We start from the raw sequence: 26298 nt of genomic DNA, 5'->3' as shown, positions 1-26298 counted from the left end.
GAAGCCTGTGCCCCATCCTAAAGTCTTGTCAGCAAAGAGAGTGAGAGTTTGACAACTCGCCTGTTCAAAAGCTCTTGCTTTTGTGCAGTTATTGGATCTCCACTGGACCCGGGAGCCACAGCTTTTCCCTAACACGGTTACTTTATAGCAGATTCTGTTGAATGTTTCACAACCACAAGCAGCTTCCATACAAGCTAAAAACAACATGATCAAAGTGTCCAACTACACTGAGCAATCTCAGCACCAATATGTTTAAGAAAATACAACATATCTGAGCTCAGTTCTGACACAGACTCAGTCATGTATGGCTCACCTTGATGGTAAACGGACTTCTACAATTCTACAATTCATTTAGCAGACGCTTTTATCCAAAGCGACGTACATCAGAGAGAAAGTGCAACACGAGCAAGGATCTAGTGTGGAGGAAAACAACGTCAGTGAGTGCAAACAAAAAGCTTTAAGTCCGATCGGACACTCATGTGCTGACAGGCATCATCACTGTCATTATCAACAAAAAAAAAAAAAACATCATTATCATCATCAATATCAGGCCAGACTTGAGACAGAATCTCACAAGGTTCGAGAAATAGTAGACACACTACCAACCCTTCTTTTTTGTGAGGGAGAACCACAATCTACAAGATGTGATTTTCTCTCAAGTTAATCTGTGTGTGTTTATTGGGAAACGTGTTTTCATATTGCATACGTTTGTCTGCCGAAGAAAAAGTGAAGACTAAAAAATGAAAGATAAGATGACAAAAGCAGAGAATGACCAGGTCCCAAATAACAGCTAAACGCTAAACAATCTTAACAGCGATGTACGTAGACATACTTGAATGTACAGGCAAACATTTAAGCCCGATGGTGCACTAGCAAAGAGTATGTGATGCAAAGAGAGGGCCAAAGCTCTCTAAAAATATTCTGTTAATGCCAGAATACAAGCAATGCTACCCATGGAGAACCAAATGCACCCAGATACTCAGCTCATACGTGAGCAGAACAAAAAGCGAAAAGCTCAAACAAGACTTGTGGGACTGACCATTTTGTTTTCTTGCAGGTATAGTCTCTGGAGTTTACGGCATCCTCTAGCCAAGGCCACCATGCCGTCATCAGAAATACCGTAGCACTGACCCAAGTGGATGTCCCTCAGCTCGCTGCATTGCTCTCCCAGCTAGAGGGAAAAAAGAAGAAATTATTTACTTTATGAATTATTAAACACCCGAAATGTCCCCCATTTTAAATAGTAAAGTAAGACAAACTATATAAATATATAAAATAAGACAAACATTTCACAGACAAGCAAAGATTTAAAGGTCAAAAATTGCCCTTTGGATCCCTTTTGCCTCCTTTCTGGCTTTAAATGCAAACCTTTTTCAGAGCTTCATCTGTTAGTTTGTCCTGGTTGCCCACATGCACCTTCACCAGCAGAGGGCAGTATTTAGCCAAGGAGGCCAGAGACGAGTCTCCAAGCTGTTTGCATCGGTAGGCTGTGTACTTCTGCAGGCCTGGACAGTGAGAGGCCAGGGAGGACACGCCGTGGTCATGTACACCTCTGCAATCCGAGATGTTAATCTCTGTCACGTTCTGCCTGCGGGAGGCTATTTTCACCAGAAGATCGTCATTCACCTGGGGAGCGGGGGAACAATGACCAACGTTTTTTGAGGGAAAATGAAAAGACAAAGAGTCTACTACTCTTCTGAAAATACCAAACAACTCAAAAAAACAAAAAAAAAAGCACTACACGATGTGCTTACTTGTTGCAGGCCACTGAGGTCGATTTGCTTCCAGAACTGGAAGTCCAAGCAGAGGTCCCTCCAGTACTTACAAACCAGAGAGGCACACAAACAGCGCTCCTTCACCGTCAAGTGTGAGAGCACCTGCAAGGAGGGGAAAGAGAATATAATGCAAAGATGTATTCATCAATAGTTAAGATATTGTGGTTGATTTGTCAAAAAGGTAACCATTTAAGTTTACAGCATATATCCTATCAATATCAAGCTCTGGCTTATTATTCCAGTATCTGTTTTGTATAGAAGCAAACAAAAAACATATTTTATCATCACGAAAAAGTTCATTTTCACTATCTGAAGAAGTCTGACCTTGAGTAGGATGGAGGAAGGCAGGTGGTTGATACTTAAGTGATCAGCAGCGTCAAAACTTCTCGTCTGGGAGTCGTCATACTGATGGAGGCAGCAGGGGGACGAGTCTGAACTGTGGGGCAAATCGGCATGAAGTCCCAACCCACAGCAGCCATCAGCAGGTGAGGAGGAGGAGGAGGAGGAGGAGGAGGAGGAGGCAGAAGAAGCAGAAGAAGAAGTGGAGGGAAGTGGACAGAGGGGAAGGTGACAGTGACCGGTTTCAGAGTTCGAGGCAGCCTCTCCCGCACCTCCTCCCACTCCTCCGTTCTCCAGCCCTCCGTCAGGGGCAGCGAAGGTGCAGCGTGGCTGCTTACAGGGGGTGCACCTCTGCACCTCTGAGCACTTCCTCTTACACACCTGTACCCAGAGACACACACACACACACACACACACACACACACACACAAACAAATATCAGCCAGTGGGAAGCAGTCTTTCTTCAGACAACTCAAAACATTTTGAACTGTAAAGAAAATTAAATTGTATTTTTGAACAATCTTACACCACCCACATTCTGAAACATCAAATAAAAACACACCCCTACCCCTGGATCCTTAATGAGAATTAAATAATACCTATTTTTCATCCAGTTTGAAAAATCGGATGCTTTTAGAGTGTAAAGTTTGACACCTACACGTCTTTGATCATATCTTGAAAACACAAAAACGCACTGTGAAATGTTAAGCTTTCAAATAGTTGGACTTCTCTGCATGTACGTACCGTAAGACATTTAGAATGGACCCCATGTGTTCTAATATTTTGGCACCATGAACAAATGTTTCCTGCATTCTGTGGTGCTAGTTAAGATGAGATTGATATTTTTGCCTGAATTGTCCCTTAAAAAATAAGACATCCCTCTAAGATTCATGCGATCTTTTAGGTCACATTATTTCCAGTTTTTAAGCATTAGAATGCAGCCCCTTTTTCTATTTTATAACATGGTTTATACTGGGGTGGTTAGATTCACTTAAGATCTTGGTCAACAAACAAAATTTAGGCACTCAATAGTTTTAAATGATCTTTTCGGGGTAATGAGCAATAAGATGTTGCCTGGCCTCAGGTGTAAAGGGTCAAATGTTCTCTAGTCTGAATGACAACATTCATCTGAGGAGGGACAAATCCTTCTGTTTCAATAAAACAAAAGTCTTAATCCCATCTTGAATAAGTAGGAAACTTATGTTGTTTGTGTTTAGTATTGACTGAATGCAGCAGCACTTGGGAAGTCAAAGCTGTTAAGGCCTTCACAGGTTTGGGCCCTTGCTGTACGCTCATTATCGATACTGTGCGTTACATATGATGCAGCCCCTCCCCAGCTCCCTACCATCTCAGTGTTGTTGCTGTTGCAGCCAGACACAGGCACAGGTACAGGTATGGGCACGGTCACAGACACCCCAGCAGTTCGAAACAGCGCCGGTGGCGGGATCAGTTTGGCAGGAACAGCTGATAAAAGACTCCTCCCTTGGCCCTCCCAGATAGCCAGCTCCCGTTGCGACAGCAGAAACTTGGAGCAGTCCTCAGGAGACGCGAGGGTCGCGTATCGCTCTGCAAGCTTCGAGGCGGCCGCTGCTCCGATTCCAACTCCGCCCACACCGGGGACACTGATTCCTGTGATGCTGTTGTGGCGGCACCCGCTGCCGTTGACGCCGGCCTCCAAATGGTCGCTGTCGTCGTCGAGACCACTGCTGTTGCTGTGGACAATGAAGCAGAGCATGCAAGGCAGCTGCAGGAAACAGTTCCTCTTCTTCTTCTTCCTGTGGTGCAACTTGCGTGTCCTCTTCTTCAGGCGATAACCATTTTTCGAGAGAAGATGGCCCATATAGATGATTCAAGGAAACTCTGGAACAAGAGGAGGCAATTATTTAGAAACAAATTATCCAGCAGTTTGTAACGATCTGTCTGTATGTTGAAGGTCTGATACCAATACAGAAACAAAGCATTTTAATACACTGTTCAAACCCTATTGTTATTCATTTAAAAAGAAACAAGCCAAACACGTAGCACACATTGTTTTACAGTCTGACAAAAGAAGTCTGACAAGAATAAGAAAAAAGGGTTATCAGGCTAAATCCACAAAAATCACTCACAGATTATTTTAACTAGACCTGAGAAAACGTTTAGTCAAATTGTAGTATTTCAATCAATCAAACTTTATTTATACAGCACCTTTTAGACAAATTAAATTGCAGTTCAAAGTGCTTAACAAGAGTGCAGAAAAGTTATTGACGAAAAGTAGTTTATAAAATCATTGAGAGACCAATGCACACCAATAAGAATTAAAAATAAAATATATGTATAAAAATAAAATACAATAAAAAACGACACATAAAAGCAACAAGATATTAAAATAAATACACAAGAGGAAAATATTTAAAATTGTAGTAGGATAAAAAGACAATACAGTAATGTTACGATTTGAATTGATATAAAACACTATATAAAAGCCAGACTGAATAAATGAGTTTTAGGACTGCGTTTAAAAATCTCGATATTCTGGGCTCCTCTCAGACCCTCAGGAAGGTTGTTCCACAGTCTCGGAGCGTAACAGTTGAAAGCAGCATCGCCAAAGGTTTTTGTCCTGCTCCGGACTAAGAGAGAGGAACTGGAGGATCTGAGGGGGCCGTACTGGTTCATAAGCTAAAATCATATCTGATAGGTAGTCTGGTGCAAGGCCATGTAATGCTTTAAAAACTAATAAAATCATTTTAAAATCAACACGAAAACTAACAGGCAGCCAGTGTAAAGATTTTAAAACAGGTGTGATGTGTGCTCTCCTTCTGGTCTTTGTCAGTACTCGTGCGGCAGAGTTTTGTAGTAGCTGAAGCCGATTTGTTGTGTTTTTTTGGAAGACCAGAAAGGAGAGCGTTACAATAGTCCAGCCTGCTAGTAATAAAAGTGTGCATTAGTCTCTCTGTTTGGCTCAGAGAGAGAGGCCTTGTTAAAATAATCTGTGACCAATTCTAACAAACCCAAATATTGTTTAGAAAAGTCACTTGAGGGATGAACGTGGAAGCTTTCCGACGCGTGCACTGCTTAGCTCGAAGAAATTAACACAGTCCATTGATGTTGTGATTTGGATATTTCATTCTTAAACACTTCTTATCAATAAAGGAAAATATGACCAACCACTGTCTATAAATAAAACAAACAAATCCGCTTTGGATGCGTTTAACTCCGACAGGCTGACACGGTAGAAAAACTGTTTGCCTCCATTCAATCACCTGTCCCACCTCACCTGGAGCCCTGCTTTAAACACAGCGTCCGCCCACTCGCCCAGGCTACACATAGTGCCCAGGAGAGGGCCAACACACACAACCAGAAGGAAAATACCATGACGCAAAACAAACACATAATGTGCCTCCAACATTCACTGATACTGATATGTTGTTATGGGGACCATCTTGGCCGGAGAATATCAGTTTAGGATTGTGTAAGTGAGTTTTGAATGAAAATCACTTCATCAGAAGAGACCTGCATCTTCATTGGCTCCCTATTCATGCCAGAGCAGATTTTAAGGTGCTGCTGCTGCTAACTTTTAAAATGGTAGCACACCATTGTATCTTACCGACCTGGTGAACCCCTACGTGCCTATCCCGAGCCCTGCATTCTCAGGGGACGGGGTCTTCTGAGTGTCCCAAAAGGTCAGAAAGAAGACAGTTGGTGAGCGGGCTTTTTTCTTTCCGTGCACCGACACTTTGGACCAGTTTAACCTCTGCACATTAGAGCAGGCTTGTTCTGTTGAGGTTTTTAAAGCAAAGTTAAAGACCCATCTGTTTACTGTTGAGTGTGAGTCATGATTTCTCTGTATGTTTTTCCTGCATTTTAACTGTATTGCTTTGTACAGCACTTTGATTTAAAGCGCTTTATAAATAAATGTATTATTATTATTATTATTATTATTTAAGAGTAAAGGAAATGCACAACAACAGTTGCTATAACGCATGCATAAATCAAAACCACAGTATTTCTCGTCTCTCTTCCATGCCATTTTAGCTGCAAATCACAATGTATCTGTGCTCAGGCAGTTACACATGTTACACTTTAGACAAGTCCTGCAGGTGCGCTTGTTTTCAAAAAGAAACACCGCCACGACCTGCACAGACAGTAGTAACATTACAGCGATCATCATTACAACACAAGGTCAGCCAACTTACTCCATTCTGCATTTTTCAGGACATCGTTTTCTCAATTCTCTATCAGATTCAGAGGAACCTCATTGTTGGAACAATTTACCCAATCATATTAGAAACAGCACCCGCCTCAACTTATTTAAAAAAAAAAAAAACATTCATTTCCTGCTCGGCCAATTAACCAATGCGCCATCATAATCTTTCTCTGCCATAAGAGCTTATTTTCCTTTTTCCCCCTCTTCTTTAATTTGTCTCTTTCTTGTTTTGCTTTCTTTTACACCTTCTTGAGTATGTGTTAGCTTTATTGTTTCTGCTTGGACTACATTAATAATATGTCTGTGTTACATGTTTCTCTTTAGGAGGGGCCACTCGACAAGCCCCTCTGGGTTTATTTGGCTCCTCCAGCACATTTCTTTCTAAATGTATAGTTTGTTAATTAACTAATCATTATGTACTGTCTGTTTTTCCATTTATCTATTATGTTTATGTTTTGTTTTTTTTGTGCAATAAATAAATTTTAAATTTTTTTTAAAAATGCAGCAATAGGACAGACCTGACAGAAATGTTCACCTATGCCTAAAATGTCAATGAGAATCAGGATAATATGTTGTGAAACAGCTGGGGACGTGTGTGTGTGTGTGTGTGTGTGTGTGTGTGTGTGTGTGTGTGTGTGTGTGGTGCTGAAAATAGACCGATGGTAGCCAACTGTGTCATAACACTCCTCCCCCAATGTAGTACACATTACTAGAAAGCATCCTATCTCAGTATTACAGCACTTAGTAAACACTGGTTTTTAATAAACGTGCAGCACAGCACACAACAAAGGAGCAGGTGTGTGTAGGTGTGTGTAGATGTGTGTAGATGTGTGTAGATGTGTGTATCTGTCTTTGGAAACACTTTCACTAGTACTGTTTGTGTTGTGAAGTCAAAACCCTCGTTTCTTTACAAAGCAGGAAATAATATGTAATATTGTCGTACTACAGTGTAGTTAGTAAAAAAAGAACAATGTTTGCAGCCGAATGAGAAGATGTAAACAGTGAACAGGTGGTCATTTGTTTCGTTTACACACACATTTACACACACACATTTACACACAGCAGTGTTAACGTGAAGGCTTGTGTGATGACTGAAATCTCCACAGGTTATAGTTCAACATTTGCATCAACTTGACAACACATTTGCAACATAATTTAGAGATAGAAACAGACGCGGTTACACTGCTAGCCCCAGTTTCCTGAGACAGGCTAGCTCGCTCCATCACTATGCTAAAGTTAGCTTTAATAGACCCCCCCCTCCAACATGAAACATCAAGTCTCACCACTTCACACGGCGCTCCCACACTCCGGACCGGGCTCGCATAATACTGCAATTGCTCAGACGGTCAAGATGAGCGCTGACAAGTCCCGACAGGAGAGGCAAGGCACGCAAGAAACCCTGCTGCTGAACTAGCGTTGTGTTTATCCAAAACAGTGGCAGCTGTGGCTCTGCTGCTCTTGAGGACAACACTTCCGCACAGAGAGGGCAGAATGAAGGAAGCCGACGAGGGCGATTCGTAATTCGTTTAATGGTTGCTTATATTGAGCTTTGCCTGGCTGTTTGGGGGGCCTTTAGGGAGGAATTGAAACCGTACTGTGTGTGCATGGTCAAACATTTTGTTTTTGAAAAATTGCATTAATATATATATATATATATATATTTTTTTTTACATTCTAACATTTGTCTTCTCAAAATAAATACAAACCGAAAATGAAACAGAAATATTAAGTCATATTGCACATGAAATGTAAGCAGATAAAGTAAATGGTGAATATTATGGTACACTAAATAATGTAATTTAAACGAATATATTAAAATAATAAAAAAAAATTGCTAGATAGTTCAACCTTTTTTTTTATATCCGATGCCCAAAGTGGCATTTCTGCATCCCCCTGCCTCTCTCTCTCTCTCTCTCTCTCTGTCTGAAATCCTGGTTGTATATATTCACATTCTTATTTTTTATATATTTTAGTACTTATTTACTTTGTATTTAATATTATATTGTGTTTAGATTTGCTAACATTGTGTTTTTTACTCATATTGTGTGTTGGACAACCTGCTGCTGTAACGCCACAATTTCCCAGTTTGGGATCAATAAAGTAATTCTATTCTATTCTCTCTCTCTCTCTCTCTCTCTCTCTCTCTCCACAGACACAAAACACACACAGCACATGGGCGTGAATTTCCAGCCACCAGCTCCTCCACCCTGAACGCAACCTCCTAAAATAGCAATGCGACTTCGGGAAGCCTCGGGGAGGAAAAAATGGCTGAAACTGTTTCACCAATAACTCGACAAGTAACTAAAGAAGACCAGGAAACTCCATCCATCGATATTCGTATTGAAGACGTGGAAGACTGTTTATTGTACGACCGACATGGAGTCTCTATTCCGTTCAAGAAATTATATCAAGACAGGAAATCGGTGATCATTTTCGTCCGGGTATGGGAAAAATCTTTCTTTGGTTTAACCTTGCTGATCATGAGTCTTATCACAAGTTGCTCAAGTTTGAGTAGATTTAGTCTCTCACCAAAGTAGGCAACAGGTGAGCTCGGAGTGGTTGGACAGATGCTCCACATACTATGATGGAAAATGGAAGAACGGAAGTGATCGTGTCTTTAGGTGAAGGCAGGGTGCTAAATGTGAATTAGGTGAAAGATAAGAGCTTAAAATGAAAATGAATTTGTCACAAAAGCACATGATTGTTCACGTCCTATGTTTTGTCTCTGTGCCCCTGCAGAATTTTTTGTGCTACAGCTGCAAAGAATATGTGGATGATTTGAGTAAAATCCCCAGAGAAGCCCTGGAGGTAAGTCCTCCTGACACAGGAACGTGACTGCACTGGAGGCTATGATGTCATTTAGCATATCTGCTCATTCACAGTTATAGAATGCAGCACACATCTTAAAGTTATTTTACTTCCCTCGACTACTTTCCTTTTATGCAACACTACATATCTTTTTACTCCATCATATTTTTGACAGCTATTCAAATTAAGATATTTCATATGTCTACACCTTGTCTGGTGAAAATGACAAAGACTTTCTCAGTAACATACTAGTTTAATTGTTCTTTTTTGTTTTAATAAACTAATGGATTAGGCGTTCATTTATGGGTTGGAAATCAATCCCACTGATGAGCCATATGAACTAAAAACACTCGAAAACATTTAGCATAGCAGTAAACAGTGTTGTTATGGTACGCACAGGTAACCACAGTGAAGATGAGTTAAAATGATGCTAATTTAAACAACTTGGCTTTGATTGTGAAATTCAAACAAACAGATCGGTGAAAGCGGTCGAATTCATCCAGAAGTATTTCAACCATTGTAGAAACACTGCAGCAACAATTCCTCTGCATCATGAATACGTTTTAATGTTTATTTTTTTGGCTTCTTCTTATGCCTTATTTAGACAGTACAGTGTGGATAGAGTCAGAAATCTGGGAAAGAAAGAGAGTGGCCTAAGGTCGTATTTGAATCTGGGCCGTCCAGTTCGAGGACCACAGCCTCCAGTGCCCCATCATGAATACTTTAACTTTTAATACTTTAAGTTTATTTTGATAATAATTACATTCCTCTAAATATGTTTAAATGCCAGATAAGTACTTCTTATGAGTATGGATACTGTCTGGTATAGATTTGCTAGAAGTCATCATCTGAATGCTTCTTCCACTACTTCTAATTGGACACAAAAATCAGTGACAATACCCTGGTAATGGCTTGTATAAGTGTGATCTCACTCAGTTAATGATACAAAATGTCATGTTTCCTTGTTGCAGGATGCAGATATAAGACTGGTCGTAATAGGTCAGTCTGCTCACACTCATATAGAGGTACTGTTTTTCATTCTTTATGCATCGTTTTTAGTCGTAGACACCTGTTCCTGTAATGTGCTGATTTGGTTTTCAATCACTTCCAGTCATTCTGCTCACTAACTGGGTATCCTCATGACATGTATGTGGACCCAGCGAGGTGCATTTATCAAAAGCTGGGCATGAAGAGAGAGGAGACATTTACAGACTCAGGTAATGCACAAAGAGTATGACTTTACATCAACTCATCATATTCTAAAAGGTAAACACTGAAGAGTTTTTAAGGTGTGTGTATGTATGTGTATGTTTCTTAGCCCACCCTAGTCCTCATGTGAAGTCTGGTCTGTTGATGGGACAAATGAAGAGTATATGGCGGGCCATGACCAGCCCTCTATTTGACCTCCAGGGTGACCTACATCAGCAGGGAGGAGCCATTATTGCAGGTCCAGGTAAGCTTCCCTTCTTCTCTCTCCTCCTACATCATTCCCTTTCTTTCTCTTTTTCTCCCTCACACTCTGTTCTCTCTGCAGGCTCTCGTGTTCATTTCGCCCATTTTGATACAAACCGCCTGGACCACATGCCCATTAACTGGCTCCTGCAGCTCGCCGGAGTTCAACAGACTCTGGACTTCAGTGATAAGCCAAGTATTATCCATGTGTAGGCAGCTGGTGGCCTGAAAGTTGTTGTTTGATGCCACATCATTCTCAGAGACATGTGCTTCTGCATACACCGGTCCTCTTTTCAAGACTTTGTGGAGTGTGGAGTTCATTCTTGATATTGGAAAATATTCTAACTTAAGGTTTTAATTTCCACTTCTATTCTAAGGCTTACAATCACATCCGATTGGCTGTTGAAGTTGAAAGCTTGAGTAAAGATAACTAGACTGACTGAGTACTGTGCAAACTTGTGTTGATAAGAAAGACTATGAAAAGCTCTGGAAAGAGCTTGTAAGTGGTCATTGAGGTCAGATTCTTATTTTTTTCAACAGAGTATTTTCTGAAAGCAGGAGCGATGTGTGTTTGTGTGTGTTAGAGGGGAATGAATGCAATACAGACAATATTTGTCTAGCTCCTTTTTACATTTTCTACCTTTTCTATTAGTCGCTACAATGTCATATATTGTGTAATTCAGTTATCGTGTTTGAATTAAAAAGACAGTTTGGTTATTATATTTATGAACATTTAAAATCACTTCCATGTAAGGTATTGGCTGTCACAAAAACCTTCCTTTAATATGCACTTGTTTATTGTACTGTAAATAAACATATTGCTATTCCTTTTGCTATATTGTCTTCTGTTGTGCTCGCCACATGAACCCTGTAATGCATGCTCATCCAATAAGATCTCTTTATTCAGCACTTTGGACTACATCCCCATCATATTATCCAGGCCTATAGAGCTGCTTAAATGGTGAAGGGTGGGCACTGGACATCTAATCCTGATACGTCACATGCAGGGGATTCAGAAAGCAGAAACCTGCCCCTGCTCATAGACGTCACCACCACCAGAGAGGCTGGAGCAGACAAACTGTACCTTGGCAGACACATATACAACACACACACACACACACACACACACACACACACACACACACACACACACACACACTCACACACAAGACCCATCAGCAGCGCCGAAGAAAAAGACATGCCATAATAACACGGGAAGAAAACGGGGACGAGCCGCAGCACTGGGAAGCAGTGGAGGTCTGTTGCAGCAGCAGTCCAGGAATGTGCACCGTGCAGCCCCTGAGGAGAAAATGAAGCGCAAGAGCGAGAGGAGACGAGCCGAGTCGAGGAAACGGCGCTGTGCAACTCACAGCAGCTCGGAGGCGGCGCCAAACTCCGATATTTACATTGAGATAACAGGTAAGTGGGTCTGCAGTGTGTGAACCCTGTCAACTTTTGGCTCAGCTGCAAAATATGCGCAGAAGCCCTCAGAAGGCTGCGCAGGCACATAACTGCGTTTTTTTTTTTTTTTTTTTTTTCATGACCAGTGTCAATGAATGTGTTGTGCTTTTTCGGGTTTTTGGGTCTTAATACTGCGACACCGTAGAAATATGCTATGTAGGCCAACTGTTATTGCACTGGGGTTTGCAGGGTGAATTACCTTCACCTTTTCGCAAATCAGTTTTGTTTTGATGTTTTTTTTTCCCCCAAAAGCAGGAAAATGACACCAGAACTTTGCTTTGTTTGCCCCATCTTGTTCAATGTGTTGTCAGTGGGTTAAACGTATTTGTATAAAAAAAAAGATAAAGTGAAGCATCTATCTATAATATACCCTCATCAGCCCACTCTCGTCCTCGTTCGAGGCTAATTTTCATATTTTTAATGTCGTTTTCCTGGTTCTTGTCCCTACGCAGCTCAAATCTGAGGGAGGGAGGTTCGTCCGAGTGGAAATCACTGATTTGATTGGCTGAGGGATCGTCCTAGCAACCGCTTGGGCAACGTTCCCGGGGCCTATCACGTGTCTTATGTAGAGAACTTTAAACTGAAAAGGGCGCGGCGAAGCTTGACGGGCGGGACCTCCCTCCAATCACGTTGCGCCCTGTTTCTCTGACAGCCAATAGCGTCTTGCCGAAAATGCTGGGGGAGGAGTTAGGTGGAGATCATTTTTAGCAGAGTGCGTACTTGCACTGGAAACTCTCCTTCCCTCCTCGAGTGCCAACTTTCTTGCCCCGAAGACCTAAAGCAGTCCTTAAGGACCGTTTTAGCACTCTTAATTACTATTTTTTTTCCCCCTCTTAACTCACTTTTTTTTTTTAAATCGTATCACTCTCTATTTTTGTAAGTTTTACTCAGTATGCACTTAGACTCGTGAAGAAAATAAGCCTCGTACGTTTCTCTGCTAAACATCATGTTTAAAACTGTGGGAAAGATGACCGCGGACGATGTTTCGTCAAGATGTGTTGAGTTTGTCAAAGGTAAGATGCAAGAAAAATGTACGTTAAAAGTAGTTCTAGTCAAAGAGGTGTTAAAGTGGTAAAGGAAATGTGTATGCATGACAAAAACAAGCGACTGATTCTCTGTATTGTCGCCCTACCCCCTCCTCCCTCCTCCAGATCAGTTATATTTCGCCACACTAAAGCAGAAGATCAAGAACACAGCCGAGAGACACTGTTTCTGCATAGATGAGGAGCTGGCATATGAAAAGTAAGTTGTGCATTTTGAAAATACTTGTTTTTAAAGGGTGTTCGTCATTACTCTGCTTAATATTGCACTTCTTGAGGTTCCACAAAACATACTGCAAGTGGGCCTGTAATGCCTGGAGCTTATGCAATCATTGCAATCTTAAAGATATGAAGCGACCTTCAATGCAGATGGTAGCATGCTCAAACATGATGTTATCTAAATATGCAAGGAGTCTAACTTTGATTGCATAATTCAGACAGACGTTAAAAAACATGCAAGACTTTTTACAATTACAAAAAGTTATTTCTACTGGTGGAAGCAACCAAGATAACAACAACAACAACAGTAAAAGTAAACATAATAATAATAATTTTAAAAAGAGCACCTTCGCTACAGCCAATGTTGCAGTTTCACAGTACAGAGGGTCATGTCTGTTTGAACGGGCTGCAGGACACAACATACTGTAGCTGACCTTTTAGAGTCAAAGACATCTGCTCATTGCAGCGTTTTGTCCTTTTCTGACCTTCCCCTCCAGCATCAAATGCTTCCAGATTTAGTTATTACTCTGTCAGTGTTTTTACAGTTTCAGTCTGATGTAGCTGAATTTATCCAGTGAACCTTCCCCAGAGACCCCCGGCTGATGCATAAATAGTCACTGACACTCTTTTTTTCCTCTCTCTCTCTCTCTCTCTCTCTCAGCTTCTATGCGGACTTTGGTCCCCTTAATCTGGCCATGTTTTATCGCTTCTGTTGCAAGCTGACAAAGAAGCTCAAGGTAAAGTCAACCTCTGCTCCTAAATGCACTTCCTGGTAAAAGAGAATGGTAAACCGAACCAGGTTCAGTCAATGCAAAGTAATGACTTTAGTAAGTAGGTAACATGACGTTTGTTTAAAGTTATTAAAATGCGAATCATTTAAAGTTTCAAGCTTTTACAGTGTACTTTTTGTCGCTGATCATCCTGGCTTTTCAACTCTGGAAATCTTGTTTTCTATTTCTCATGGCAGTGTCTGTATTTAGCACATGCTGTCATCTTAAGACTTTTTGGCACAAATTTAGGCAGCTGAAGTTGTTAGCTGAAACTTTGAGTTTTTGGTTTACTAGTTCTGTTTAGTAGCTTTGAACCCGACATCTACTCAGCCACCTTGGAATAAAGTCCTTATTCCAATTTAAATAAGTGAAAGTACCTGTACATTAAGGACTCAACATTGTTGTCTTTCCGATGTAACGTTCTGCATTTTTACAAGTCAAATGAATAACTGGCAACTCTGATGTCTCTCACAGTCCATCACACTCTCAAGAAAGAAGATTATATTTTATACCTGTGGAGATCAGAAGAAACAAGCCAATGCTGCCTACCTAATCGGCTCATATGCAGTAAGTTGTGCATAAACCTAATTGTAATTAAACCTAATGTAATTAAATCTAATGTAATTAAATCTGCATGTAAAACAAGAGGCTCTGTCTAATGAGATGTTTGTGTTTAAAGGTAATGCATCTCAACATGTCGCCAGAGGATGCCTACAGCCTGCTGGTGTCAAGGAATTCAACATATATTCCATTCAGGTAATAGTCCACTCTTGTTAGATTTATTTTTGGGCTGTTTATGCCTTCAATGGGGAGATGGAGTGGATAGAGAGAGAGAGAGAGAGAGAGAGAGAGAGATGGCATGCAGGAAAGGAGCCACATTTCAGACTTGAAACCGGGGCCTTCAATGAATATAGCCTCCATACATGGGGTACGCACACTAAGCACTAGGCTACTGACTTTGTTCGAATTTTAGAGGCAAGATATCAAGTTTATCTGCTACATTGTCTTAATTTTAAATGCATTATTCTGCTGGATGCATACTGCCAAGTAAATTACCAGTTACAATCACTCACAGAGGAAACTGGTCTGTTTAATCTTCACAAACATGTCGAAAACAAATCAATCTGGATTCATCTGGATTTTACAGCCATATAGAAATATGAAAATGATCCCAGACAATACTTTGGTTACTCTGCAGAGTATCACAAGTCTTTGCGTATTTAAATAAATCTATAAATTATAATTCATCCTGCCTTTGAGGGCTCTAATGAGTGCATCAATTTCTTCTAGGATAGTGTGAGACAAGTTTACAGTCAAATATTTATAATTTTCTATTGAAGAGCATTTGTTTGAAAAAAGAAAAAAATGTGTAAAACTATTTGCATTTTCTAAAACGCTGCAAAGAATTTCATTTAAAACTCTCAATGTTTTTTTTACACAACATTAGAAAAGCTGTACAGGGGCAGCTGAGCCAGGAGGCTCAGGGTCCCTGCATCCTATTAAGTTTTTGTTTTTACTCTAAAATAGTGAACAAGTGTTGCGATGATAGTTGGACAGAGATGGGTGCAAAACAGCAGTGTGTATGTGAGATATCAGTTTCCCCCCCTACAGACAAATGTTGTTAGTAAAACTGTGATCCTCTGTTGGTTTTGCCAATAATGACCGTCGGTGTGTCTTATGTTTCAGAGATGCTTCGTTTGGAACCTGCATGTACAATCTGAACATCCTGGATTGCCTCCGTGCTGTTCACAAGGTACGTAAATACAAGCTTTATTTATTTGTATTTCTGCTGGGTCATGTCACCTAATGAAATGAACTCCCTGTCAAACATCTACCAGGCTCTGCAGTACAGCTGGCTCGACTTCACTAACTTTGATGTGGAGGAATACGAGCACTACGAGAGGGCTGAAAATGGAGACTTCAACTGGATCATTCCAGGAAAGTTCCTTGCATTCAGTGGGCCTCATCCGAAAAGCAAAATAGAGAACGGTTAGTGATATGCACATGTCTAAAAATCTTACCAGTACCTCTTTTTTTTTTTAAACTACTACATTCACAAAGGCTGTTTTCACTCTTACCTCAGGCTATCCTTTGCACGCTCCCGAGGCTTACATCCCATACTTCAGGAATCACAACATCACAGCCGTCATCAGACTCAACAAGAAGATGTACGATGCCAGGCGGTTCACGGAGTCTGGCTTTGAGCATCACGATCTGTTCTTTGTGGACGGGAGTACGCCAAACGACTCCATCGTCAGGAAGTTCCTCAACATCTGTGAGAACGCAGAAGGAGCCATCGCTGTCCACTGCAAAGGTAAGAGTTCTGAGCCACGAGCCACATTCACGCTGCAAGGGACGTCATTGGTTTAATCTATTTTGGTTTATTGTGATTGATGAAATTGAACTAAAAAAAAAAAATCCTGTTTATTGCAATATATCTTCTTTTTTTTTTCTTTTTTAGCGGGCCTTGGGAGGACTGGCACTCTGATCGGCTGCTACATGATGAAACATTACCGCATGACAGCTGCAGAGGTCATTGCTTGGATACGGATCTGCAGACCAGGGTCGGTCATTGGACCTCAGCAGAACTTTGTTGAAGCGTAAGTGTTCACTGCAGCAAAAATCCCCAAGTATAACTGATTTTAAAGTATTTCTAAATGATTGTTTTTTTTAAAAGCCATGACAGCAGTCAAAGTTATGAAACACAGCTAATCTGCTTCATCTGAGCTTCAAATGTGGATGTGATTTGATTTTGATATGATTGACGGGGCTGGCTGGCAGCAGGTCGCATTTGCTGTCAGAAATATTTAAATGATGCTAAATTTTCATTGGTGCAATAATATGTGTCATTACTTTTACAAGACCTGTAAGAAAAGAGACATTATGCATGATGTCGTATATAAACCATCACTTTAGTTAGTAGATAAACAAACAGGGCTTCAGTGTGTTTAAAAACAGATCATTAAATTGCAGGAATGTTGGTTCAAAATCGTCATTTGAGCACCGATCTGCCGAGATGTTTCAATAATAACAGTTTGTGTTCCGTCAAAATGTTGTACATCAGAAAACAGAACAGCCTGTGGGCAGAGGGAGATGTTTTCCGGGAGAAGATGCTAAACGAACGGGAGAATGGCAAGATGGCCGTGACCAGGATCCTGTCCGGAGTGGACGACATCACCATCAACGGGAGCAACAAGAACCGAGCATCCAAGAAGGAAGACATGGAGCTGGTGAGTGTTTAAAATAAAACCTGTCCTGTTGTTCAAGTACAGAATTTGCTGCACGATTCGTGAGAGTGCTCCTCAGATCTCCACCTTTCATCGCTCTGTGTTGGTTTTCTTCACAGTACAACGATGAAGACGAGAGAAACGGTCTAACACAGGGTGATAAGCTGCGAGCGCTGAAGAGCAAGAGGCAGTCCAGATCGTCCTCAGGTTCACTGTCGTAAGTACCGGAGCCGCCTGCTAGTCTCATCATGAGAATCACCAACGTGTTCTAGCTCCTCTGTAAAATGTGGCTCATTACACACATTATAATAACATACTGTTTTCAAATCATAAACGAGTTGTGATTTGAAAAATGTTGTGATCATTGTGGTCAGGACATGACTTTTGTCTGATTTATTTAAGACACTTTATCAGTTTCATGAGATGAGCCTCTGCTTTATCCGTGTTTGCTCAGAGTAGTCAGCTTTGTTTCTGTGTCAGGTTTTAGTCATGGCTAATCTATAAGTGCTGCTTTCTTTTACAAATACTTTGGCAATTTCATCCTAATATCATACCTTATCTCTGAGTTTATGCACCAGGCAGCAGTCCTGTAATATCTTTACCACTCTTTTGTTTCCTCTGGGCTTTTTAATGTAAACTTCTTTTTAGTAGGATAAGTTTTCATCCAGTTTTTCCTGTAAACGGGGATTATGAGAATGCACAATGAGCAAAGGAAGGTCAATACCGAGACAAGGAGTGGGTGGCTAAGTTGTTTGGAGTACTGGAGCAGAGTTATCGGACACAATCTTCCTACAAATTTGTTGTTGTTTTGGGCTGGATGTATAAAGGCACAAGGATGTGGAAGTATAAGATAAACTCATCATAAATTCATCCCTGCAGAATTTGTTATATCTACATTTGCAGTTCAGTAACACGGCAGTTGAGGGGGTTAGGATAAAAAGGCCAAATGAATGTAGAGTGTGCTAGTCACCAGAGCATCCTGTCACAATGACCTCGAAATAAACGGGTCAGTCGTTCATTCAATAAAAGTCTTCACAGTGGATACGTGAAACATTTAGTAAACAAATTAGATCAGCATGTTTTGAGCTTGACATAAATCATAGGCCCACAACTGTGCACATGAGTCTCTAATAGTTGGAAGACTACAATTCCCATAGCACATCATGTAGGCTTGCACAGAGTTAATTCTGGACTGTGAATAAATGCAGTCTAGGGATTACTACCCAATGATGTGACAAGAGTTAAACATTATTCAAGGATAGCTATGTTTAAAAATAAATAAATAAGGGACCATAGTTTTCAAAACTCAGAACTGATGCATCAATAATGTTGAAGCATGTAAATGAATGGATACACACATTAGAGGAAATTACACAATTTCTTTGGCAAGCATATTCTAACGTCAAACCCATCTATCTTAAAGAAGTGTTGCAGAAAAAAACCTGACTAGCCTTCATCGGCAACACTCAAAGTCTAATTCAGTTGCCAGTAATATAAATTGGGGAACCCTGCTGCAAACACAATCAATCATTCAAGTTGAGATTTTATTTGAAGTATATTTTTGTATGGAACAAGCATTAGAGTACAGCCAGACAACCGAAACACGGGATTAACCCAATCTTTTTGCTTCTGTGTTGTTTTTTTAATCTCAGATCTCATTTGAGCCCTGTTGTTCCCTACACTTAGAAAGTCCACCGCCTTAGTGCCCATGTGTCAGCATGGCTGAGGATGGTCGACCGGCCTCTGCCAAATGTACCCATATGGCTTTGGCTTTTGTTGTCCCATGTCAGGCAGGTGGTAGCGTTCTGCTGCAGCCTCATGGGCACGGTGTGGCCGATGTGTTGCCTGCCGTTCAAAAGATAGCAGAAAAGGCAGAGAGAGAGAGAGAGAGAGAGTGGGAGAGGATGTGAGGTTTTGTATGATGGAGGTAAGTGCACATCACTTCCTTTTCTAGCTGACATCCTCTTCCTGTAGATAATGGTTGCTATGCCAGAGAATGGTATGGCTGACTTGATTTGTTTTGTTTTCTTTCTTTATTTCTTCCCTTGGATGACTCTGGTGTGAAGTGGATATGCATTTAATGGATGCAGTACATTCGACACGCCCTTCATTATCTGCCTCTCGTGGCCTCACTGAGCTGTTCTGCTTGGATATCGAGGCTTACCTGAGATATCCTCTGACTTACAGTGACGCCTCCTGCACATGTGAAAAAAAGAGCAACAAATATTCAACTAATCACAGTTTCATGTGAGAGCTGGTTAGTTGAATTTTATGTTTTAGTGCTTGGCTTGCACTAATGATTTTGCACGTGTAAAATAAGTTAGAGAAACTTTGAACCTGGTTTTGATCTTGCCTGCTCGACCACTTTTGCCAATTGTGCTTAAATGTAAGACTGATCTCTGACTGAGATGTTTTTATTAGTTTAATTAGCAGCTTTAAAGAGTATTGTTTGGATATTAGATCAATCAATATCTTGACCAAAACTTGTTACCCTTTGATACTGTGTTTTAAAATTATACAATCTCAGTTATTTTATGGTCAATAGTATCAAAAAATTATCAAAGTTGTAATAAAAAAAATTGACTTGAGTCATATTTTAACTCGAAGCTGCCTCACGTGAAAGAGAGCGAGCAGCAGATGATGCAAACGTTACATTAATGTTTCCCATAACAAACGTAGAGAGGTTCAGAAACGTTGCCAATGTATTTGTATAATTAAGACAGTGTGCAGGAGTTTGCTTGCATTTTTTTGGGTAACTTAAAATCAAGAACTTTCCCAATACTGGGCGCCTAGGGCTTCTATTTTTTTTACTGTTGTATTAAAACTGGAATCCATATAGTTAGATTTTGCTGGTATCCTATTTAAGTTCAAAACTTTGGTATTGTGATAACCCTAATCTGGACTGCAACAAAAGGATTCTAAAACATCATATGTGAGCTTCTGTGAGGCTTTTGGGATGAAAATGGGTTCTTCTTGTTCTCATGAGAGAGTTTAGGCAGAAAGGAGATTCAGCTGCATCTGAAGCCTTATCAGTTAATGCATTGCTATAACAAACGTTCAACTAGCAGCTGAACTTCACCATCTGGCAACACTGTTTGTTTTAGTTTGTAATACAGATGTTGCGCATGTTGACTTTCAGGTTGGATTACGTAGGAGGAAAAGTTCACCTTCATCTTTTTCTGCCTTTTCATGCATGGCAACAGGCATGAAACCCTTTCACATTGACATGCTCGCATGGACATGCCTCTGTGTTTGATCGTTGTTTGTGTCTAACATGTTGTTAATGTTGGCCAGGGGTTCATTGTCAATTGCCGTTTGTTTTTCCATTGCTTTCTGTGACTGGATCAGGACACAAATACCATCTGAGCTCAGGTTACTTACAAAATATTTGAAGTCTTTTACGTTATTTGTGAACCTAATATTAGAGCTTGATTACAATTGGCTGGCTTGTATCAACCACTCACCACATATACAGCTATGATTCATGTTTTGGCAGTTATACAGACCATAAACTGTTTATATAGGTTTATTTTATATCAAAAGGGGGTGGTCATTTTCTGTGTGACAAATAAATACAGTTTATTTTACAATATTGCGTTCATTTATTAGGGTATTTCTTATTATAATTTCAGAAAATATTAGGGCTCGACGTATATGGGATTTTTGGGGCCAATACCGATATTGGGAGTAAAAATGCCGATACCAATATATTGGCCGATATCTTTCTTAGATTTTAAATCTTTATTTATTTTTTACAGTTGAAAGAAAGCCTTTATTGGCCAGAATAACAACAAAATACAATTTTTACTTAGAAATGAACAATTATACAAACGTAATGTCTAAAAATTAATGATACACTTAAATTGAATAAACCTAGTTATATCCAAGATAAAAACAAGCTGATATCAATAGTCACGTGATTTGCTATTATCGACTGATATTATCGGCCGGCCGATGAATCGGTCGACTCCAGTAACTATAAGTATTGATCATGCAATGCCATCCTATTTCTACTTTAGTTATCAGCCATCAGTTTTTTGCCAGCCATAAGAACACCTGCCACACTGTGCACTATATTCTTTATCATCATTTTCTCTACATTTGGTGTAAAAATGGAATATGAGCTTGTATATTTTAGGCCCCTTTTTAACTCTCATAACTAAATACACACTTCAAAAGTCCCACATCAGTCGGGCTCTAAGTATAGAGCAAAGTGCTAACACATCAGAGCCAGTGAAGGACAAAAACCTGCTGACTGGCACTCTCTGAAAGGTATTTCATCTAATCCAGTCCCAGTGGAAAAGCAGAACATCAGAGGCTTTGTGTCCTGCCTGGATGTCTCTTGTCTCTTCTTTCTAGTTCCCCCTTTTTTTCCGTTTGCTCTTGTTGTTTGGATTTGTCCTCCTTTCAGATGGCTGGTAGCCATGCTGCTCTCCTCCCTGTGTAGCCTTGCCCTGTGGTGGATTGTGTATGGCTTCCCTTCTTCCATCCTGCATTTCTGTATAGACGGGTTAGGATTTCAATGAGCTCTACCGCCCGTCAGCCCCCCCAAAAACCTGTCCTGCCCCCCTTCTGGAGCTCTAACTGAGAATGCTGTAAGTGAGCCCCCAGTCTCTTTTTTTTTTTCAATCCCCAACCCTAATCAGAAATCTCTTCAAACATCAAATCTTGGTATTTTGTCCTTTCTGTAAGCACAGTCAACTTTAAGCTGATGAGAAGAGCCAGCCAAAAACAGACTCCTACCTTGTCCATGTACCCATGTTGTCTAGTGTGTACACTGATTTGTCTTTCTGTTCCCACCATCATGTCATCTTTGAACACTGTTCTTTGCTTGTTATTGTGGTTGTGACTGTCAAAATGTAACAGTGCCAGACTGTTGCTCCCTTTTTCGATGTAAAAGATAATCTTATGTAAAAGCTAATATAATCCTGTTTACATTTAGTGCCACCCTGTGGCTTTATCTGGCAATTAACTAATCCTACCCGTCTGCTGACGCTGCAATAATCTGTGCACAAGACTAACACTACGAGAAATAAATAGCCCATCTCCATACATCTCTGCCTCCACTCTGTCCTGTCAGCTCTCTGCAGATCTCTCATTCTGTACAGTTCCAGCACATATTTCACCGTCACATTCTTTGTGTTTCATAGACAAGAAGAGAATAAAATTCACACCAGGTCGTCTTCTCAGTCCCTGAGGTAAATATGCCTGTGTCACACCACATTTCTACTTAAACTCTGACGTTGCACATGATTGTGACTAACTGATGCTGTGTTTCAGTTGCAGCACGGCCATCCTGCAGGCCAGCGTTCAGGGCTGCAATGCCGGCATCACCCCTCTGGCTCTCTCTGACCACTCAGACAGCAGGAAGAGGAGCAGAACCTCCCTGCCAGCCAGAGGAGTAGGAGGAAGGTCAGTTGTTGGATTTGACTCTGACAGACACATTCACTGAATGATTAGGCGGATATAAAAGGGGGGCAATCATGTTCACCCAAATAGATTTCAGATGCCTTTTTCTCAACATCAGGGGACATTGCAGCCCCACGTTAAACAAAATACTAGTAACTAGTTTTAAATTGTCATGTTCAAGGTTCTGATTCTGTATTACTATCCTCCTCTGGTATCAATCTATGCACACTGCCTAATATAAATATTGTATAAACTCTCTACCTCATTTATATTAATCCATCTGTTAATCCATATATTGTCATGTTTATCTCAGAAGTTTTGCACTAGCCACCACTGCACTGTTGTCTCATTTAGTCTTGTTAGTCTTTGCTTATGTTGTGTTTATTGTTGATACTTAATGTTGTCCTTTTCGTACATAGAGAGCACAGTTCACTTAAGTCAAATTCCTTGTGTGTGTAAGCATACCTGGTAAACACAACGTTTGATGGTTAAGTTAACTTATTATCACGCTCATCCTTATTCCATGCATTTGCAATTGTGACATCTATCATTATGGAACCTTGTTGTGTTAAAGCAATATGTGGACTCGTGTTTTAATGTGGAGATGACACAGTTGACAGCAACCAAGAGGCTATAGCCACTCATGGATCCTTGTGGAGTTAATTAACAGCTTCCCTTCTCTCTGCCAGCTCCCTGTGCCACAGCAGACTGGTCAGGTCTCTAGGAAACTTGCATGTAGTGGCTGGCGACAGGGATCCAATGTGTTGTGAGCCATGTGGCAGCCATAGAGACACAGCCAGTGCCACAGCCAACACAAGCCCTCTCATCAACTTAAACATGGCACAGGTCCACCTGCAGGCAAGCTCCCTCAGACTCACTCTGAGCCATATGGAGACTGGAGCTGCATGTGCACACAAAAAGAAACATTTTTTTTTAAACTGAGAGGAGATGTTCTCTATGCTGTCCAAACAAGGAAAGTCAATATTTTAATGGTTTCCCTTAAGTTTTGTCAGCATTAAGAATAATCAAATCAGTGTTAAAAATAATTTCATTGGTGCCTGTGTATATCCAGTCAACGTCCAGAGGCTCAGCACTCTTCTTTCTCTTTCTTTTACACTCGACACACTTTATTAGACTGGGATGCATCAACATGGATCAAATGTTTAACAATTTAAATTTTGGCTTATGGACAAATTACCTTAAATCATGTTTTAAAAAGTAATGAACTGGAATGATTCAATTTAAATCACATTTTAAACCATTAGGATTTAGCACTTGAGTACTTTGTGACATGGTTGAAGGGCAGTGTATTAAAGGTTAAGGGGCGTAAAACCCCTCTATTTCAGCCCTGTTCAGAACAGGCTGTTTCTGTGTCTGTAGCTTTAAATGTAAATGAGCTGTGTCTGACCACGCCCCCTCTCCGGAAGAGCCAGGGTGGAGGGGTTACTGCCCTTTGTGATGTCATGAAGGGAAAAACTCCAAACGGCCAGTTTGAGCACACATTTTCTGAAAAGTGACGGAGGCAAAAGACGGAGGATGGACTTTGTCATAATTGGAGACAGACTAGCGACACATATTGGTGTTAGAAAAACATGCTTAAGTGTATTTTTCATAATATGTGACCTTTAATCACCCAACATAGTTAATTTAAAATGTTCTTAGCTAAAATGGTAGTTTGCAATCCTCAAGAAGTCCTGATGATGCAACCCAGCCAACTTGTATTAACCTGTCTAACATTCTCCAGAACTAACATGCTATAAATCTGAGCCTAATTGCGTGCGATGGTGGAATGGAAATCCATCACCATTTGTTTTCCGAGCCACTTCTTTCGTTAGCTTTCCCCTGCATGGTCTCTTAAGAACTGAGGGTTTCTAAATATGACTGACTATAGCTTCTCTGGACTCTGCTGCTGCTCGCTGTGTCTTCTGCCTCTGGCCTGTCATCTCCACTCTGTGGGCGTGTCTGCAGTCATTACTGGAGCCAATAGTAACATTTTGTCTGCTTTCCGTTTCCTTCTCTTTCATATTTCTTACACGCAACAGACGCACCGTCTCCAAAGGACGTAAAGCTCGCAGCTCTTTGCATTCACTTCGATTTTCCAGGCTATGGTATCTATCTTCACTTCCCTTTCTGTTGCATTTACTTGATTTAAACGGTTTCATTTCATTGAATTGTGGAAATTTAATCAATACCCTGTTATTAATCCTGACATTGTGTTTTTATCTTTAGTCACTCCATACCCAAGGCTAGAGCTCCTATTCTTCGGTGAGCCTGTGGATCTACAAATCTGGAGGAATTGAACATCAAATTCAACTTCTTATACAGCTGTGCCACTCTTCATGGATTTATTTAGAAAAATGTTGGAGCAGCCTTTAACCAACATGATGTATCATGTACCAGTAAATCATTTCTGAATTGTTTAATTACCACTTATATTAGTCGAGGCACTTTAGGTTGTACACTCTTTAATTGACAAAGCATCATGTAACTGTTTTAATCATCGCCTTGTTGTTCCTACTTATCAAAGCATGCAGTAGCAAGCATCAGAGTGGACCGCAACTGTTAAAGACCGGCATGTGAACTTGAGCCACCTGCAGCTCTGGATTATAGGATGGTACGATCACTATAGTTTAAAGATTTATTTGACTGTGCACATCCAGTACTTGGCTTGTCTTTTCTTACTTGTGAAACTTTTCAGCTCCTGTATTCCAAGACTGTAAATATGTCGACATTTGATATACTCAGTTTGTATTTTTTAAATATTTTTTACTATGTTTTAATCATGTTATGAAATGTCAAATGGTCCTAATGGGGCCCTGTGTCAAGTCATGTTCATAATCCACTAAAGACATTTGCTCAAAGCACATAGAAGCAGACTTTTTAAATAAAACTGTACTCAAGAATGTATCTGGTTGTTATTCTGTGATAAAGCATACATTTAAGACGGTATCAAGATCACCTGTGTGACACTAAACTGTTCTTCAAACTGGATAGTTTTATGCTGCGTTCCATTTGAACTCAGACATTCAGGGTTGCCGGTCTGATACGTTATCAGGACTGGAAACTGAGAATCTTCAGTAGCCCAAAGTTCAAATCTAATATGGCTGCTACGTGCATCGACAGGGCTGTTTTGTAACTCTTGTTTATTAGCAGCTTAGTCGTCTTTGTGTAATTAAATCAATCACACCGATGGTATCGTGCAAGTTCTCTGTGGAGGTGTTCTCATGTTATTTTCGGTGAGAAACTTGCATGCTGTTATCGTCTGTTATTAGTTAACAAAACAAAGGCAACTGGTCCATGTTGCTTTTCCGACTTGAAACTGGAACGCAGTTAATTCGGGTGTGACGTAGGGCTGGGAAATATATCGAGTTTTTAAGATATATCGGTGTATTTTCAAACAAGATATAGGATAAAACAATATCGTTCATGTTGCATTAAAATAACGTTAGAGGTGCTAGGTCACCTTTTTCTCATCTCACTGATGATGACTGACTGACTGTTCCTCTTAACCCCTCTCCTCTCATTGTATTTAAGGAACATTTTTATTTTATAATATTACTTTTTAAATTCACAAACAGGTAGTTTATTTTTCCTGTGTTTTCACTGTTAATA

The 26298-nt window shown here is 40.4% G+C and overlaps 3 protein-coding genes across 10 annotated transcripts in view; 2 read left to right on the top strand and 1 right to left on the bottom strand.

Annotated features, from left to right (window-relative positions):
* Nucleotides 1-3970, bottom strand: part of fbxl17 (F-box and leucine-rich repeat protein 17) — a 241147-nt gene extending 237177 nt beyond the window's left edge. The window contains exons 1-5 of the mRNA XM_061038733.1: nucleotides 3460-3970; nucleotides 2100-2495; nucleotides 1755-1877; nucleotides 1369-1626; nucleotides 1040-1171 (exon numbers count right to left, since the gene is read on the bottom strand). Coding sequence (XP_060894716.1) covers nucleotides 1040-1171; nucleotides 1369-1626; nucleotides 1755-1877; nucleotides 2100-2495; nucleotides 3460-3954 — 1404 coding nt within the window. The 5' untranslated portion in view covers nucleotides 3955-3970. The remainder of the gene's footprint in view (nucleotides 1-1039; nucleotides 1172-1368; nucleotides 1627-1754; nucleotides 1878-2099; nucleotides 2496-3459) is intronic.
* A 4450-nt stretch (nucleotides 3971-8420) lies between these two features.
* On the top strand, nucleotides 8421-11387 carry prxl2c (peroxiredoxin like 2C). The gene is made up of 6 exons (XM_061038732.1): nucleotides 8421-8741; nucleotides 9040-9108; nucleotides 10080-10133; nucleotides 10220-10325; nucleotides 10427-10561; nucleotides 10643-11387. Exons 1-6 carry the CDS (start codon nucleotides 8565-8567, stop codon nucleotides 10771-10773), a joined length of 672 nt encoding a protein of 223 aa, XP_060894715.1. The 5' UTR covers nucleotides 8421-8564; the 3' UTR covers nucleotides 10774-11387.
* Nucleotides 11388-11712: 325 nt separating this feature from the next.
* On the top strand, nucleotides 11713-25593 carry cdc14b (cell division cycle 14B). 8 transcript variants are annotated; one of them, XM_061038739.1, is made up of 16 exons: nucleotides 11715-11979; nucleotides 13173-13263; nucleotides 13942-14017; nucleotides 14525-14617; nucleotides 14730-14806; nucleotides 15737-15803; nucleotides 15889-16039; nucleotides 16134-16364; nucleotides 16512-16650; nucleotides 17115-17280; nucleotides 17397-17494; nucleotides 22428-22475; nucleotides 22558-22689; nucleotides 23376-23544; nucleotides 24729-24794; nucleotides 24916-25593. In XM_061038739.1, the coding sequence occupies exons 1-15, from the start codon at nucleotides 11871-11873 to the stop codon at nucleotides 24750-24752; spliced, it is 1671 nt and encodes a 556-aa protein (XP_060894722.1). In that variant the 5' UTR covers nucleotides 11715-11870; the 3' UTR covers nucleotides 24753-24794; nucleotides 24916-25593. The 8 variants fall into 8 exon arrangements, 6 of the variants coding, with proteins under 6 accessions (XP_060894727.1, XP_060894725.1, XP_060894726.1 ...); XM_061038741.1 differs by lacking the exon at nucleotides 11715-11979 and adding an exon at nucleotides 12813-13034; XM_061038742.1 differs by lacking the exon at nucleotides 23376-23544 and having other exon boundaries at nucleotides 11714-11979.
* The last annotated feature ends 705 nt before the right edge of the window (nucleotides 25594-26298 follow it).

This window comes from Labrus mixtus, chromosome 5 (assembly GCF_963584025.1).
Source record: "Labrus mixtus chromosome 5, fLabMix1.1, whole genome shotgun sequence".
Taxonomy (NCBI): domain Eukaryota; kingdom Metazoa; phylum Chordata; class Actinopteri; order Labriformes; family Labridae; genus Labrus; species Labrus mixtus.
The sequence above is the reverse complement of the archived record's forward strand: the minus strand, read 5'-3'. Positions and strand labels throughout refer to the sequence as shown.